An 18,332-nucleotide genomic window follows, 5' to 3' on the forward strand; every position below is an offset into this window, starting at 1 on the left:
AAAAAGGAGAAGAAATCAGCATAAGGAATACAAAGAATTCATACAGTTCTTCTTGAGACAGGTAAAAAGTGGTATACTATATATGAAAGGCTGCCATACTTTGCATACACCTTTAGGGGAAATTTTAATGTAATATTATACCATGCCAAATTCCTAAGTCAATGCTCAATATAAACTATGATTCCAATAAATATTCCAAATTTGTCAGTGCACTCTAATGTGGCAACAGCCACTATATTAGATTAGACATTTAATGGTATGAGGGTTTCCGCTTGCAGAACTCTAAACAGGCTAATAGTGGATGAAGAAAAGAGTGTCCAACAAAATGTGAGTCCAGTATATAAATGACCAGAGGCTAGCTCATTGTTGAGTACACTTTACAACATTAGAACAATCTAGACGAGAAATAGCTCGCCAGTCCTATCCACTTTAATTCTAAAATAACATCAAGTCTAGTTTTGAAAGTCCCTGAAGTCCAACTGTCTACCATGCTACTTGGTAGCTTATTCCATGTGTCTCTGGTTGTCTTTGTGAAGAAAAACATTTTAATGTTTCCAAAAAATTTACTCTTAACAAGTTTCCAACTGTGTCCCCTAGTTCTTGATGAACTCATTTTAAAATAACTGTCTCGATCCACTGGACTAATTCTCTTCATGATATTAAACACTTCAGTCATGTCACATCTTAATCTTGTTTTGCTTAAACTGAAAAGGCTCACCTCTTTTAATCTTTCTTCATAATTCATCCCCTGTAGCCCTGAAATCAGCCTAGTCACTCTTCACTTGACTTTTCCTAGCCCTGCTATGTGCTTTCTGTAACCTGAAGACCAAAACTGTACACAGTACTCCAGGTGATGTCTAATCAGTGTCTTATAAAGCTGCTCTTTTAAATGCTCTTACCATCCAGAGATGAATGCAATATACACTTTCTCAGAATGAGAATGTACGATCTTGCTCTTGGTGTTGTTTTAAAACATCTACAGATGTCATCATGCCAGGCCCAGTACAGATTTGACCTTTCTTATTTTGCCGTAGGGCTAAATAGTGGCTCTATATCAGATGTGGATGTAGGTAAATTATTAAACTGATCTCCAATGAAACAAGCAAAATGTCTAATATACAGGTAGTAGAAGTGTTTCTGTTGCAGGATATAGTAATATGAAAAATGTATTTGGGTTTAAATCTCTTAAAGTCATGATATTGTGGGTACCATAGAAATTCCAAAATTAAATGAAGAAACGTTTAATGAAGGAGAACTGTGACTGACAATAAGGATATTGAGTGAAAATGCCACCTAAAATAATATGAAATTATCGGATTAGTTTTCTCAAGTTATTACAGTTTTTGGTAGAAGTGCAACTTGGCAAAGCATTAAGAGGGGAAGTGAATCTGGACTAATTTTCCTCGATAAGCCATTATGGTATATAATAGTATCAAGCAAACCCAAAATCTGAGGGCAAGCTGCCCACTACTGTAACTGAAACTCTAGCATCTCCAGTGCTTCCTCAGTTGTACATGTGTTTCCAATTCCAAATCCAAATCAGTGATGATATCTGTCACTCTAATGCCTTAAAGGAGGATTTGGTTATCTCCGGTATATAGAAAAATATTGAAAGAGACACAGGAACTTTGGAAAAGAGACCAAATGGAAAGATTCTGTTTAGTGGAGTTAAGAATATCAGTTGAACAACTTTAAGAGATTAGTCTTCTTAATTCCAGCTCTTACCCCATGTGATTTGTCTCTGATGGCATCTATTCTAAACCTAACCATGTAACCATGTAATAAATAATTGTTTTTGATCATTTAGTGTTTTTTGTAATATTGTCACAAACACACAGACCATAGTGTTTTATTATGTAGTAGATTTTAACACCTTAAATTTAAAGTGTGTCTGATTATACAATTACATTTTTTTATAGTGAATGTGTTTTATGTGAAACTGTGGTGTTGCCTCTCTTTTTAGGTTTCATTTTTCTCCTAGTTCTTTCTCTTCATTTTCTTTTTAAAAGAATCCTCTGACAGTATGAGACCTTTGTGGGTTAAGATAAAAATCTTTATTTTTCACATGACTGAAAAAGCTAAATCCCAAGGGCTGTTTTTGTTGTTGTTTGCAAACTGATTGTGGCTTTACTTTATTTCAATATTACCATGAGGATTATTTTTGGAACAAAGGAAGCTTTGACGCATAAGTATAATGAGATACTCTAGATGAGATACCTTATTAGCATTAGGAGCAATAAATTTATGAATTCAGGCAAACAGGAAAGAAAGACAAAAAAGGCATTAGGATTAGTATATATGTCCTAGCCAGCCTTCATATTCAAGTGGATTCTGCCCCAACGTTTACATAATTTGAATAAACCTCACATGCTGAAAACATTCTCCTTTCTCTTCCTCACTGGTCAGACTTCCTCTTAACTAGTGGGCTGGGCACGTCTTGTATCAGTTCTAATGCTAATGGTGATAGCAATGGTGTGGGCCCTTTTTATCCTTTGCAAGTAGCAAGCGCTTAGAGCCAGGACCATTGTGATAAACAAACAACTTAATGCAGAGTGCAGTGTTGTGTCAGTCAGATCTGGTATTACTGGTGCTAATCAGGAATTACATTTACAATTACTTATTTGGCTGACTCCATTATCCAGTGCGACTTACAACATTTATGATACAAGTGGATACATTTCTTTTGGTTTTCCAATTAAAGCACAGGCAGGTCAAGTGACTTGCTCATGAAATCTCTGCATTTTTGTTTTATTTCAGTTTTTCTTTGTTTTGAGTTGTGCATTTATGGTGTGTCGCAGTAGAGGCCTTTGTCCACCTCTTGGACCCTCAGGGACCACTCCAAACACGATGTAAAAGTACAACTCTTCTTTATTGTACAACTATACTGTGCACAAAGCACCCTCCACTCCACACTACTCATATAAATCAACAATCAACAATACACTCTTTCATCCTCGCCCAGACACTTCGCCACCCTACCTCCCAGCTCAGCTCAATGTCTGGGCTTTCCCACAATCCTTTTATACACCCTGACCCGGAGGTGTTCCTGTCCAACAGTCCACAGTTCCTTTTTCCTTCCGGGTCAGGGTAAACAGTCCTTTTCTTCAACCCGGGAGCACGTCGCTCCTTCCTGTCACGTGACCGTGATGTACTCCCGGGTTATAGGGCACATAAGAGTCCACGAGCCCCCCTACAGCGACTCCCGGTGGCCCCCAAGGTATCCAGCAGGGCTGTGTATAAAAACTACATAGTCCATGAGGCCCTGCTGGAACTTGGGGCACGTCCACGCTGTCCGGAGAGCTCTTCCTGGCGGCCTGGGGGTGAGGGCCGGAGTAAAAAGCCAGCAATCCTCCACAGGTGTCATCTGGAATCTTAAGTAACTATGATGGCAAGCATCATGAGGAGACTTGTCCTATGTGTGTGTGTCATCACAGGGGAGTGTACATGCTCACTAATAGCCTATACGTTTTTTTTTAATCAATTAATTAAATTAATTTTTCAGCAAATGTATTTAATGTATAGTTCATCTATGTCTTTTACTGTTGTTTGCTGTAATGCTTGATGTAAAAAACGTCACACTGAAGGCTGAAAACAGTCCTTTGAAAGGACTAGAAAGACATAAAAAAGCATATTAGGTGCAGATGGAACATAGTGGTATCAGTTACCAAATTACATGAAGAACAATTATATCACACACTGTAAACCAAAAACATAAGTAAAGAAAGCAAAGCAGAAAGGTTCTAGCATTATTAAAATCCTAATTAAGTGAAATGCAAAATAATTTTTGTACCATGATAAATTAAAGCTTGGGTACCAAGTGTAAGTCTCTGTCATTTTTAATAGTGACTAGTAACAGGCATCATTGATAACAACAACATTGTTGCGGCCATCTCAGAGTAATACTAGCATGGTAGTACATAACAACACACTCCAACTAGTCTACAAATTGCCCTGACAAAATCAAAAAGGTTTGGTTTTGTCTTTAGTCATAGGGGAGTGCACTGTGTGCCTGTGAGCTGACAGTTTATTAATAAATGCTCATCTGAAGCTACAATGCATAGAAGTCACCAATGAAGAATATGGAACATGGGGGCTTTTGGACCTCAGAAACAGAAAAGAAGCTCATCTGTCTGATGTCCCGTGTTTTACATATCACGGCAGAATGAAGACAATAAAAAAAAGGCCCAAGATTGTAGCTGAACTTGCTGTACTTGTTAACCCTTTGTACAATGTGGGCTCCATCAGGCAGCATATTATTGTCTGTCACAAAAAAGGGGCATGCACAACTGCGCTGGAAGGTCAACAGCCTGTCAGTAAATGTAACATGACCAGTGATTTTCAGTCATGTACACTGACGTGGTCCACTGACGAGATCAGCAACCGCAGTCTGCAAGTCTGACATACGCAACAACTAGAAGTTGCAAAATGTTATATTAGGTTAATACAATAAATACCAAGAGCCCCGTAATGTCTGCCAGCTGCCAGGAACACAGGTAAAAAATCTTTTGTATTGGGTTTTGTAATATTACAACTAAATTTGTCTTTTTGTTTTTTTTATGTTGTCTTACCCACCTTTTGACTATATTGAAATTATGTTTTTTTCTTATATTTTAAATAGTTTCTTTTGTCTCTTATTGTTTATTATTTCATTTTTTTCTGTTTTTGGGATAAGAGTACATTGAATCATCTGTCATCTTTGATTACATTACTTATTCAATTACACATATTAGTTAAGGCAGACTCCCACAGATGGAAAGGTATTTTAACGACCCCACAATCTATCATAAGGTGTTGTAGTAGGCTAATTTTAACATAATATAAAACAAGCAATAAAAATGCAAAAACATAAAATGTGGCTTCAGGACAAGAATTGCTCCTGGTTGGTTTTACCTGGCCATTACAAATGATGCATAGGTATTTTTATTAACCAGTTTACCTAACTTGTACATCTTTTAAATGGGAAACTGAAAATCCCCCAGAAAATCCAACATATAGACAGTGGTCAGGAATTGTACACAGTTTTGCATCTGCGAGTTGGCAATGCTAACCACTGCGCCACTGTACAATTTTTTTTTTTCATACTGGCAGTTGCTATTCATTTCCAAAGAGATGGGAGGATCACTTAGTTCATGGACAATTACCTTGAGGATAGTCAGCTGTTTACAGACTTTTGTTTTGTAAATTCCACCCTGATCAGCAATCAAGAGGTTCAGATGTGGGCGTGATGTGTGGCTCACCCATATGTAAGTAGTGTACGTGCTGACAAATATGCACATTCTTCTGTTGTGTTACCAAAATGCTTATATCCATATAAAGATATGGTGAGAATTAACTGGCAGATCAAATAAAATTGTAACTAACGGAACAAAGTGTGCAAATGTATCTACTTGTGGTTGTAGGGACAGGGAGATGAAACAAAGCAGTGTGTGATACAAGTCATATTAGCCTAGGAAAGAAATTGCAACTGGAGTTTCTGTTGTAGAATTGCTCAGCTGAACTTATTAGTACACCAACTGGCTGTTCGGTGGCTAACCCCTCTATGATCTGCACTCTAGGTAAAAGCCTTATTCACCTTAATGGTGGTGCTGGTCCTGCATGCAGTAATTGTGAGGTTTTGCCATTTTGTTATAAGGAGAGATGCTGGAGAGCACAAACATCCTTGCTCATTCTCAGAAGCACCAGCCTGACCTAAGGTGTTGTCCAAATACGGGTCTTTGATGTGATCTGCGGGTTGGTTCTCTTTTTAAATGCTGAAAGAAATGCATAAGATTGGTGGGGTACCAGAAAGAATACAGTGCAAATCATCCATTCACCCATCATTAAGCTTCCTTTTTTCAGAGACTATTCTTGTATCAGAGTGCTGAACTTGTAATTTAGAAACAAACCTACCAATTAATCTCACACTTTTTTTTCTCTTGTTCCTTAATTTAGTCCTTTCTATGGAGAAGACTTCTACTGTGAAATTCCAAGGACTTTTCGACATCTCTCTTTTTACATTTTTGATCGAGATGTTTTTCGAAGGGATAGCATTATTGGTAAGTTATTCTAAACATTATCATTTCAAAATGTTAAAATAACTCAGAAGTAAACAAATATGTAATTACACATTTGGGACATTATGTTAAAATTATAAAATGGTAGAACAGCACATAGTACTGGCACCTCATAGCCTTTGTGGAGTCTGCACATTTTTCTAATGTTCCCCTGTGAGTGTTTTTTTATTTTATTACATATATATACTGTGTGTATATATATATATACATATATATATATATATATATATATATATATATATATATACACACTGTATATTTGGGGTGATCTTACAATGTTTCATGGAGACAAGATGGCCACTATCTCATGATGTCAAACGGATGTAGCACTGCAAAATGTCACCGGATGTGGTCACATGTGTTTGGTGTTCATTGTCTGTCACTATAAAAATAGACCTCCAATTGTAAAACTAGCAATTCTTCTATTATAAAAGCCCAACTCTGTATCAAGGGTTTTTAACTCCTTTTTTTCTGTTATTTTTCACATTATTTAACCTTTTTGGACATATTTTTGTTTTTAAATTGTTTTTTGAGTTTTTTTTCTTTCAGCATTATGTTTGCATAATGTACTATGGCACAGATATGTTAATCAAGTCAGTCAAGCAGTATTCTCAAGCTTTCAGAATTTCCGCTCAGATTTCATCTATCCCTGTAGCTTTCCCACCACCACAATAATTTAATCCTCTGAGCAGATTATGTATTCATTGCACTTCCTTGAACATTTGTTCTACTACTCAACAATATTCCTATTCAAGGTCAATGTTTCCCGACTCTTGCAGGGAACATCCTGGGCAATGTACTATCCATCCCAATTGAGTCCTCTTTCAGATTGTCCAAAAATCATTCTCCATGGACTCACTGAACTTCTCCTACACACAGACTTTAGTTTCATCTGCTGCATTTTGCCCTTGTTAATTTCTCTTTGTCACATCATGAGACCCTTCTACCTACTGCAAAGCCTACTTCTTTAACTTGATAGTATCTTTCACTGTTGGTGTCTACCAAACGGATGTCACAAGTGGAAGTTCTTTCCAGTAGCTTCCACTTTTAATATCTTTGTTATGGCCCATTCAGACTCCATATTGCTAACTTCCTCTTCCACAACACATACTTGACCTTATCCCATTAAGAACTACCATAATACCCTTATGGCACAAATAGCATGGATTTTTCTAGACAATTCACTGACCATCTCAGTCTGCACACCACCTAGTGGTGATAAGTTGTCAACTCAGCATCATTCTTTATCCAAATGTCCAGAAAATTCAAATTGTATGACTTGATTACAAAGTCGATCACTGACCTTAGACCTAAAGTACACAACAAGTAAGCTTATGAGGACCTATGTGCCTGAATGTGGTGTTTTTATGAACAATTCATAACTAGCAATTACAGTTCACTACTCAGATTCAGGTTAGGTTGGCCATTTATTCAAGTCAGTGTTGAAGTTACTTCAAAGGACTGTTGAGTCAGTGTGTAGTAAGGATGAGTGCACTAAACAGATATTAGATATGCAGTATTTAAGCAAACTGCAGTCAAGTGCTTTCTCCTCAGACCCAATTTATGACTTGACCTGTTCAATATCCAATTGTAACCCACTCAGCCAGAGCCACAGCCATCTGGAGTCTCCCCTATGTGGTTACTCTGAGACCACCCCGATATCCAAGCCTCATTTCCGAGCGGGTGTTTCGTGTGGAGGTGAGTGTGCATTTTCTTCCCCTTAAACATATCTCTGCTCATTTCCATCTGGTAAAAGAATGCTCTGTGTTCCAGGAGCAAGCTTTCACTATCTAAGTCAGTTATGGCAAGTACGTTCCACATAGTCCTTTCACCCATAAGACCTCACACCTACTCCCAGCCTCTGCTTTCAGAGTGCTAACCAAAATGATGGCTTTATGTTGCTTTCATACACAGGGCTACATTGGTCATCCAGTCCCTAGATCTTTGTGATGGACTCTGCAAAAGATCTGGCTCTAGGACCAGGCCTTAGAGGTCCCTTCCTTAGACCAATATGCACTGTATCTGTAGCCATATCAGGAGGTGACAATTCCTAACAACATTCTAATGAACAATGGGGTGCACTAGCTCCTCCACCAATTAGTAACTGTCTCCTGATGTGACATATTATTGACTAAAAAATTAAACAAGTCAAGATAATAATTCAACTGTCACTTGTTTACTTTTAATACTCCAGTTTTTTTTATTTTTTTATTTATTGTTCTTTATTTCACCTTATACAATTTCTTGTATTAGGAATTTGTTAGTTTTCGCATACCCCTTGGGATCAGAACGCAGGGTCAGCCATTGTACAGCGCCCCTGGAGCAATTACAGGTTAAGGGTCTTGCTCAAGGGCCCAGCAGAGTAGGATCTCTTTTAGCAGTGACAGGGATTTGAACCGGCAATATCTGTGGACCAAAAGCCACCGACGCATGAGCAGTGCATGAAGTTGTAGGAATACAATTCGGTCAGCAGTAGTCTTAGTATTTTATTTTGTTTTTATTTTTAAAGATGTGTCTAGGTGTGTGGGCCCTCCACCTGATGATGATACATGCCTATTTACTAAACAGGTATTATCACTTTCAGTAAACAGCTGATGCTGTGGTTATTTTGGTTTTGTGTTTCACACAGTGGCAAATGAGTTTCCTCCGTGTTTGGTGTAAACTGACAGCCTAAACTTGCACATGTGATAAAGTGTCAGGAAAGGAGTCTTTGCAGAGATCTTCTGTTCTGTGTATTTCAAAAAACAAAAAAAAAAAACCCAGAAAATTACAGTAATGTTGGACAAGGGTCAACACTGTTGGGATGAAGCTGCACCTGATAATGCTAGGAGAGACTTTGGCTCCCTGGCCTGAATAAGCATACTCAGAGGATGAATGAGTAAATTAATAAATATTCAATTTATATTTGTAATGTTGCCAAGCAATGCTGAGTTGATCTCAGTAAACTTGCAGCATATGGAAATTTTCATGTGATGCAAATGCCTTATGCATGAAATGTAAAAGCAGAGTTCAGACAAAGGCTAAGTTGATTATCAGTTAATCATCACATAACTTTTTTATTTTATTTTCAGAAAGCAGAACATTAAAATTGCATGCTACTCAATCAAACAAATATTATTAATATAATAGATACAACCATTTACTTCAAAACCAACAGAGAGAAAACAAAGGTAAAATAGAGATACAAAGGAAAAAAAAAACAAAAACATAACAAGATTCAATTCCCACCCAAGAGAAAGAGAAAAAGAAGAGACACATGCAAAAAAATGTACGTTTTTAAATATATTAGAACAATTAATAGTATAAGAATCAATTCCAGACCCAGCATGCTTATTCTAAAATAATATTAATGAATTCTTGCCATGTCTAATAAAAGTTTAAGATATTTGAATTGTCTAAGAGAATTAGGTTTTTTGTAATTTGATAATATAGAACATTGCTTACCTACTGAGTTATAAAACATCAGTTGGGTTTTCCTCCAGTTAAGTGAGATCTGCGTGCTAGTAGTGTAGTCCAGGAGTACACCAAATATTGCTGCTAATAGATTAAGAGTGATTGTGACAGAAAGGCTGTTTGAGAAGTATGAGAAGGTTTTTGTCCAAAATTATGTTAATTTAGTGCATTCCTAAAACACTTGGTCTAGTGATGGTAGAGCATGATGGGGGCACTTGCAGGTTGGCTCTTGCCCTGGGTACAGTTTAGACAATAATAAATGAGATACAGTACATTTGATTGATGACAGACTTTTAGTTGAATTATAAAATCCTTGGCACATATAGAGCTGGAATGTATTCTCTTTATGGCTGAGTTGCACTCCTTTTCAGAGATGGTAATTGAAAGGCCTCTTTCTCTCTTAGGATCATTGAAGGGCAGATTCTTTAAAACATTTTTCTGTATTTTTGAAATGCTCTCTGAGTCTTTATCAAGACTTAGCAGTAGGGCCTCTGGGATTGATATGGATGTGAGATGTGGAAAGTTCGATCGGATTCTTTTAACAACATTTCTAATTCGTGTATTGGGAAAAAGTGTTAAGCTGGAAAGTTAAATTTGGAGTGTAATTGTTCTTACAAAAACATTGTATATGTAAAGATCTCCAAGTGTGTTAATCCCTAGTGTCTTCCATAGGTTAAACACCATGGAGGTCTGTAAAGGGAGGAAAATGTTCATGTATTGCTTGAACATGTATTGCTTTATTGAAGAGTATTGTGGAGGGGAGGGTGCTTTGTGCACATTATTGTTCAAATAAATAACATTGGACTTTTATCTGGAGTCTGGCGTCTGATCTGAGGGTTCAAGGGAGCGATAGCGCCCCCCATCTGTCACAATATATACACACTATAGTCTGAACACACACCATGATGATTAAAAAGGAAGAAAAATTTGAAAAAGAAACCAGACTTCTTACTTGGCGGTCACAGCCACAGTGAGGCATTGTATAGCTGTGTTGCTGTTGGTATAATACCTTAGATAAGTTAAATGGTAAGGATTGGGCTGAATGGTCTGTTCTCATCAACATTTTTCTAATGTTCTAATATTTGGCTGAATGTAAAAGAAGAAGGGAGTCCAGCTCTCATGTAAAAGTTCTCAAACCACCTATACAGTAATCCCTCCTCCATCGTGGGGGTTGCGTTCCAGAGCCACCCGCGAAATAAGAAAATCCGCGAAGTAGAAACTATATGTTTATATGGTTATTTTTATATTGTCATGCTTGGGTCACAGATTTGCGCAGAAACACAGGAGGTTGTAGAGAGACAGGAACGTTATTCAAACACTGCAAACAAACATTTGTCTCTTTTTCAAAAGTTTAAACTGTGCTCCATGACAAGACAGAGATGACAGTTCCGTCTCACAATTAAAAGAATGCAAACATATTTTCCTCTTCAAAGGAGTGCGCGTCAGGAGCAGATAATGTCAGAGAGATAGAGAAAAGCAAACAAATCAATAGGGCTGTTTGGCTTTTAAGTATGCGAAGCACTGCGGCACAAAGCTGTTGAAGGCGGCAGCTCACACCCCCTCCGTCAGGAGCACACAAAGAGAGAGAGAGAGACAGAGAAAAACAAACATCAAAAATCAATACGTGCCCTTCGAGCTTTTAAGTATGCGAAGCACCGTGCAGCATGTCGCTTCAGGAAGCAGCTGCACAGAAGGTAGCAACGTGAAGATAATCTTTCAGCATTTTTAGACTAGCGTCCCTATCGTCTAGGTGTGCGAACAGCCCCCCTGCTCAATCCCCCTACGTCAGGATCAGAGAAAGTCAGCGCAAGAGAGAGAGAGAGAGAAAAGCAAGTTGCGTAGCTTCTCAGCCACCTGCCAATAGCGTCCCTTGTATGAAATCAACTGGGCAAACCAACTGAGGAAGCATATACCAGAAATTAAAAGACCCATTGTCCGCAGAAATCCGCGGACCAGCAAAAAATCTGCGATATATATTTAAATATGCTTACATATAAAATCCGCGATAGAGTGAAGCCGCGAAAGGCGAAGCGCGATATAGCGAGGGATTACTGTATACAAAGAGTTTCCAGTTTAGATGTAACTAAAGCAACTTGTCTTATTGAACCACATACATTCAGAACCTTTTTAATTTTTTTTGACTTTTCTTATGTTGTACAGAGATTTTCTCAGGTTAGATAGAGAATATCTCTGCTATCATAGGGTCCGTGCAATTCAGCTAATCTTTCCAAAAAAAACAACCTCAACTTCATTGCTTGATGGGGAAACCTGTTGAGCTAGTCATAGAGATTTTGTACACTGATGAAAAAAAATAAACATGAGACTGTTGTGGTCTGAAATTTCAACTTTCATTGCTGAAATAATAAACAAATGAAAAGAATACAAAAACAAAAAGTACACCGACAAAAACCAAACTGAAAACAATAACCACTATGAACATTAACAGCAGTTATCTATAAGTCTTTCTGTATCTTCTATGAGCGCCTCTTGCAGCCACCACCACTGACACCCCGGGCACATTGAGCCAGTGAGACCCTGGTGTTCTTGCAGAAGAACTTGGACTAGCTTCCCACCAATCACAAACTCCCTCCACTGAAGGATTACACTTCTCAACAATAGGCTAGGTTCCCTGTCACACAGAGTCCTGGGAAAATATTTACAGTCTTGGTCTTTGGACGCACAACCTCTCTCTCTGTTTCTGCCAAGAGTGTTGCCAGAAGGATTACTTTCAAAGGCACACTATCTGTTTTGCCTGCAGGTTAATTTTATTTTTTTATCGATTTTAGATAACCTTTCATAATTACTTTTCTTGGACATACATTTTATTTGTGGATTTGTTCTTTCCATCCTTTTGCAGATGGAGGTTCTCTGTGTTTAGATTGCTTTTTGTAGTCAGGGACATGTTCCCATTGGACTGTGGTCTGAATATGCAAGTCACAACTAATGCTATATGAAACACTATTTTATTTTAGGGCAAGGTATAGCAGGAATTTCAGAACAGCATAAAATAAAGCCAAGACTATCAATCTCAAAGAATAAAATTAAATTATTACGTTAAGGACTTCTGGTATTAATTCTTTGCTTTCTCTACTAAGATTTTTTTCCCCCTGACTAAAGAAAATGTTCCCAGTAGATACTTGTACATTGCCTAGAGCAGGGGTTTTCAAACTCAGTTCTGGGGACCCACTGTGGCTGCAGATTTTTGTTCCAGCCAGATTCATAATCAGTGTCAACAATTGATCAAATTTAATTAGCTGGCGTTTTTTTTTCTTCTATTCTACATTCAGAAAAGCACAGCAGCATGATTTTTACATTTATATGACATTTAGAAATATTTCTGTTTTTGCTATAGATTTAAATGCTTAAATCTCTTTTGTTAATTATATTATATTTTGCCCTTTCTCTGTGCAGTTTGCTCGCTTCATTGTATCTTAATAATGGCAAAAACAAGCAGAGCAGACACCTAGGCAAACAACACCAAATCGTGAAAGGCTGCAGCTACTTTAGCGTCAGACCCACTAATTAGTAAATAATGGATTAATTAAACAATTAGAACACCTGCAAAAGTAGAATGAAAATCAAGATGAAAAAATGTTTTCTAATATCTATATTGTTGCCAAAACACAGAATCTGGAAAACAACACTTCATGTAATTAGCCCAGGAGTCCAATTTAAAACAGAAGCAGGTTGAAACAAAAACCTGCAGCCACAGGGTGTCCCCAGGACCGAGTTTGAAAGCCCCTGGCCTAGATTATCGTTGTGATTACAGTGTTTGCACTCAAATCTCTTCAGTTCATGAAATAAAGCTAAAGAACAGAAACTATCTTACCCAAGTCTGTCCACACTTACAGTACATGTAATGGACTCCTTGTTTTAGCAGTACACGTTTTCTTTCACTTTAGTCACTCTGGTTACCATTTTGCCCCTGATATTTGTTTGCCACCTAGGTAAGTCTTTAAAGATGACAACTTGAAAGCGTGGCACTGCTTTTTTTTCTGTAGTTTTCTGTATTCGTGTCATAGCCCCCTCAAGACATCCACCATAGAGCCTTCACACCGTGTTCACAGTTCTTGATTCTATAGTGGAGAGAACTCTTACCAAAATACTAGGGACGATGTTTGAGTATTTGTAAACGTTAATATGAATGGTGAAAATATGATCGACTTTGGTTGACATGAGCCTCTCATGAAAGAAAAACTAATGTTCACAATACAGTTAATGTCAACTTACATGTTTATGTATTAGAGAAATATTGCATCAGAATATTTACTGTACTGCATGCAAATCAAGATTTATTCAATGTAGTAATAGTAGTTGTGTCATATGTATAATGAAATTCTTACTGGCACGTTCAACCAACAAGCAACATGTCACCCCTCTCTGTCATCATGATAAACTATGTGTTATTGAATGGAAAACACAAACTAGCTTACCTGATGTTCAGTTTTTCAGTTAAAAACTCTAGTATAGTTAGTGTGACTCAGCATGAATATGGCCTTGTTACAGGTTGCTTACTCACAACGTACATAAACACTGGTGCTTAACTGCGACTAACATTAAATTACATTTTTATGAAAACCAGCCTGTCCACTTGCTCAAGGCAAAGTCTCCTCCTCACTCTGTTAATAGTTACACCAGTAGTGGAAACTACCCCTTCAAAGGATGCTGAGGTTGCTAAAACACAGAAAAAAAAGCACCTCTGTTTCAAGAACCACTCCTCTGTCATACCGACGGGCTCTGTTGTAAAAATCTTCAAGTCTTCTCAAGTTGTGGACTCATCTGCACAATAATCTCTACCAAAGACAGCAGCAGCTACATCTTCAGTCATTATCTCTTTTCTTGCTGGTTCTATGCTTTGCTTAGTCATTAAGCACATGGATCTTCTTCAAGTTTTTCTTTACACATACTTTCTTCATTACTTCCCTTGATACAATCTAGAAATCCCAAATGGGGATTTCTGTGTTCAAATAGCAGCACCCCAGATGGTTATCTGTTATTTTTGCCAACCCATGCCCACCCTTACAATATAGTTATTTCTCCCCAGACTTAAAGTTTGTTTGTTTTCAAGTCTCACATGCAACTGCACTCAAATGAGATGCTGAATGTGGGGGTTGAGGTTAGTCAGGGAAATATTCAAAGCTGCAGACTGAGAATTCTATATGTGAGCTGATCTGCTTCTGTAGGTAGAAAACTAAATCTGAAATAACAAAGTAGTGGAAGCATTCCGACATGAATTCTGGCAGACGTTTCATCCTGCCCAAGTTTGAAGTTCATCGCTTACAAGTCCATTATTGCGGAAAGGCCTTGCACAGCACCGAATTAGGAGTAGCTGAAAAGTCTGCTTCTGCCAAGACTAAAATCTGATCTACTGCGATGGTGGCCTTAACATGTCAACAGCGTACAGATCGGCTTATTTTAAAGTTTGGAAAAGCAAAACTGCTAAAGGGCGATTACATTGCCAAGTGCGTGATCGACAAAGACACCACCTTCTGAAGTGCTTTCTTTGTTTCATTCCTTGAGCTGCATGCCACACTGCGCTGACATGCTAATGTTTGGTGGGCCGAGGAAGCCTGATGGATTGTGACTGGCACAAGCAAGAAAAAAACTTGGCTGCCTCTCAAGATTTTCTTCATTTCGTTTCAGCGGTTTGCAGTTTTAGCAGAAAAAGTAAACGAAAGGTATGCATGGTCCTATGCTGGGCTTTTAATATGGCAACATTTAAAATTTGCTTTCCTTTCTCGAAGATCTTGAAGTTGTACACATTGCCGTAAGCAGATGAAGTGATTGAAGTTTGTGAAAAGTGAATACATCTTTATTTTTCCAGAAGCAAGCTTATTTGCCCTTTTGATTTTCACATTTAAAGCTTTTTTTATCCTCCTGTTTAAAAATTAAGGGACACATTTGTAGTGATCTTTTATTATAATACTGTTTCCAGAGCCTAAAAATGTATTTTACACAACAGATAACAGGAGGAACAACACATTTTAAAAATAAATGGAAACAGAAACAAAATTTTGCTGCCCTTCTGGGAAAGCCTCCACAGGTTTAGGTCCATGTGTCAAATGGAGACGGCCCTTCATTTATACACCAACTCAGAAGCCCCCTTCTTCTCTCTCTTTATAACTCTGGCCTCTCTTCCTCCAGCCAGTTGAGAATTGCCTAATCCACACTCCATGATTTTTGGCAGTTTGGGTCACTTCTGGCACGGTCTCAGAGTCCATGGATGACTCTGTGCTTATTCCAGGGACCCCACGGTAACTTTCTTTATGGTGGCCCCTGTTGTATGTGCACCCAGAGCATTTCATTATCTCTCAGGTAGCTTCAAGGCTGCATATTCTTTAATACTGACATCACAGGCCTGTGTTTCTCATAAAAGGTATCCTAAAAACTTCATGGCCCCCAAAATATCCACATTGTATTTCATTTCCGGGTGTTGCCTGTCTTTCCTAACAACATTGAAACTGTAATTATTTTGATTGGAATAGCTTGAAGTTGACAGCATTTTATGCACCAATTGTATTTAATAGATGCATTTAGTGCAAAGACAGAGACATGCCTGCATAAGACAAAAGATAAGAAAACATTACAAAAATGAAAGCGAAATGTGACCACAGTGATAGACTATCCCCATACTAAGGCGCCACTAAGACAGAATTCAGATGAATTCATCTGAAAGCTTTGTATAGCGCATTCATTAGAGATGCCTCATCCGAGCTTATACGCTCAGTTTTCATCTCATTCTACGTATAAAGTCAGTAGCATCAAAGAAATTCCTGATTAAAATTATTTTCTTACTAAAGACTATGAGTTGTGTAAAAAAGGTGAAGAGGCCATCATTTTTTTAACATTAGTAAATGTTAAACACATTTGTTTTCTTTGTTTGCCTCCTCCTAGTCAGGAGTCCTCCTAGTAACTGAGATTTAGAACCAATATTAGAATCAACATTAGAAATGTAGGAAAGCACCTAACAAAACACTACTAATCAAGGACCTAATAAGGAGTAGAAACACACCCTTTGTCTCTGAGGGCAACTTCATTTCTTCAGGAACGCTGTCATACTAGTCCTGAACGCTGTGTATGAGGATACTGCACCATTCTTTAAGAAGGAAAGCTTCTCATTCTTTCAGGGATAAAGGAAGTGAAAATCTACTTTGCACTCTGCACTTCAGAACTTCCAATGAAGGTTCAATGATGTTCACATTTGTTGATCGAGGAGGCTACGGAAGGTGTTTGAATTCATCCTGCTGCTCCCAAAGCCAGTCTTAAATTAGTTTAGTATTCTTTTCCTTGAATAGGGGAGCATCATGAGGGAATAGTGTGTGCATCATATTGCTCAGATGTTATATATCCACGCAGATCAATTACTGACAACAGAGATTGTGAGTTGAAGTCACCCTTTTGCTTTCTCCTAACATAAATCTGTCCAGATATTGGAAATAGGGTAAGAGATGACTCATCAAATCCTATCACCTTTACCATTACTCAGTTGTCCAGGTTTTATGCTCCATATACCAGATTATGTGTTGTAGTGTGTTTGGCCTTGGACAGAGGTAGTATCTGAATGGTAGCACTTCCATAAACTGCAGCGCCCTCTGCTTTGTGACCTTGACCACATACATTTTTTTGGAGACTGCGTCAGAAAGGAGCTGATTCACTTCAGTGGTTATTCCGAGGTTGTAATTTTGTGGCGTTTAGCAATTATCCTGTACAGTGTGTGTCTCTCCCTGTCCGTGGGCTTCAATCTTTGCCTGCTGTTTGTCTTTGTCAGTGGTGTTTTTCTATGTTTGGAGTATGCTGTCATTATTTAAAAAAGAAAGTGCAATTCACACATCAATTGTTTGGCCTTTTTGGAACCTTCATGTTGCTGTGAAATCTCCCCTCTCAATAAGCTAGTTGTCAACCCTCTCTGAACTCAGTTTGACTCAACTTTGCAGCTACTTTTGTAATTGTGAATTACTTTTCTAAAAATTAGACTCCTTTTTCATCTGGTCTTTCCATTATTTTGTCCACCCCCTATTGAAGTAAACCCTTGAGACGGGGACCATTGCATATGAGGACACTCTCACCTATACACTATGACCATGAGGAGGCTTTTAGCAAACCAAGAGATAAAACCATTGAAGATATCTTTGATCACAGACACGCTGTGTACTTATTATAAATAGCTATTGTAATAATAAACATCAGTATTGGCAGTCCAGTCCAATTTATCGTCCAGCTGCATTCCCAGGTATTTATAGGTCTGCACCCTCTGCACACAGTCACCTCTGATGATCACGGGGTCCATGAGGGGCCTGGGTCTCCTAAAATCCACCACCAGTTCCTTGGTTTTGCTGGTGTTCAGTTGTAGGTGGTTTAAGTCGCACCATTTAACAAAGTCCTTGATGAGGTTTCTATACTCCTCCTCCTGCCCACTCCTGATGCAGCCCACGATAGCAGTGTCGTCAGCAAACTTTTGCACGTGGCAGGACTCCGAGTTATATTGGAAGTCCGATGTATATAGGCTGAACAGGACCGGAGAAAGTACAGTCCCCTGCGGCGCTCCTGTGTTGCTGACCACAATGTCAGATCTGCAATTCCCGAGATGCACATACTGAGGTCTGTTTGTAAGATAGTCCACGATCCATGCCACCAGGTATGAATCTACTCCCATCTCTGTCAGCTTGTCCCTAAGGGGCAGAGGTTGGATGGTGTTGAAGGCCCTAGAGAAGTCTAGAAACATAATTCTTACAGCGCCACTGCCTCTGTCCAAGTGGGAGAGGGATCAATGTAGCATATAGATGATGGCATCTTCCGCTCCCACCTTCTCCTGGTATGCGAACTGCA

At 38.4% G+C, this 18,332-nt stretch overlaps 1 protein-coding gene across 3 annotated transcripts in view; it reads left to right on the forward strand.

The window, feature by feature from the left end:
- rasa3 (RAS p21 protein activator 3) overlaps positions 1–18,332 on the forward strand; it is a 310,651-nt gene that overhangs the window by 137,235 nt on the left and 155,084 nt on the right. For all 3 annotated transcript variants that reach the window (XM_028800053.2, XM_028800054.2, XM_051926869.1), the window contains exon 3: positions 5,932–6,035. In XM_028800053.2, coding sequence (XP_028655886.1) covers positions 5,932–6,035 — 104 coding nt within the window. The remainder of the gene's footprint in view (positions 1–5,931; positions 6,036–18,332) is intronic.

This window comes from Erpetoichthys calabaricus, chromosome 4, assembly GCF_900747795.2.
Source record: "Erpetoichthys calabaricus chromosome 4, fErpCal1.3, whole genome shotgun sequence".
Classification (NCBI taxonomy): domain Eukaryota; kingdom Metazoa; phylum Chordata; class Cladistia; order Polypteriformes; family Polypteridae; genus Erpetoichthys; species Erpetoichthys calabaricus.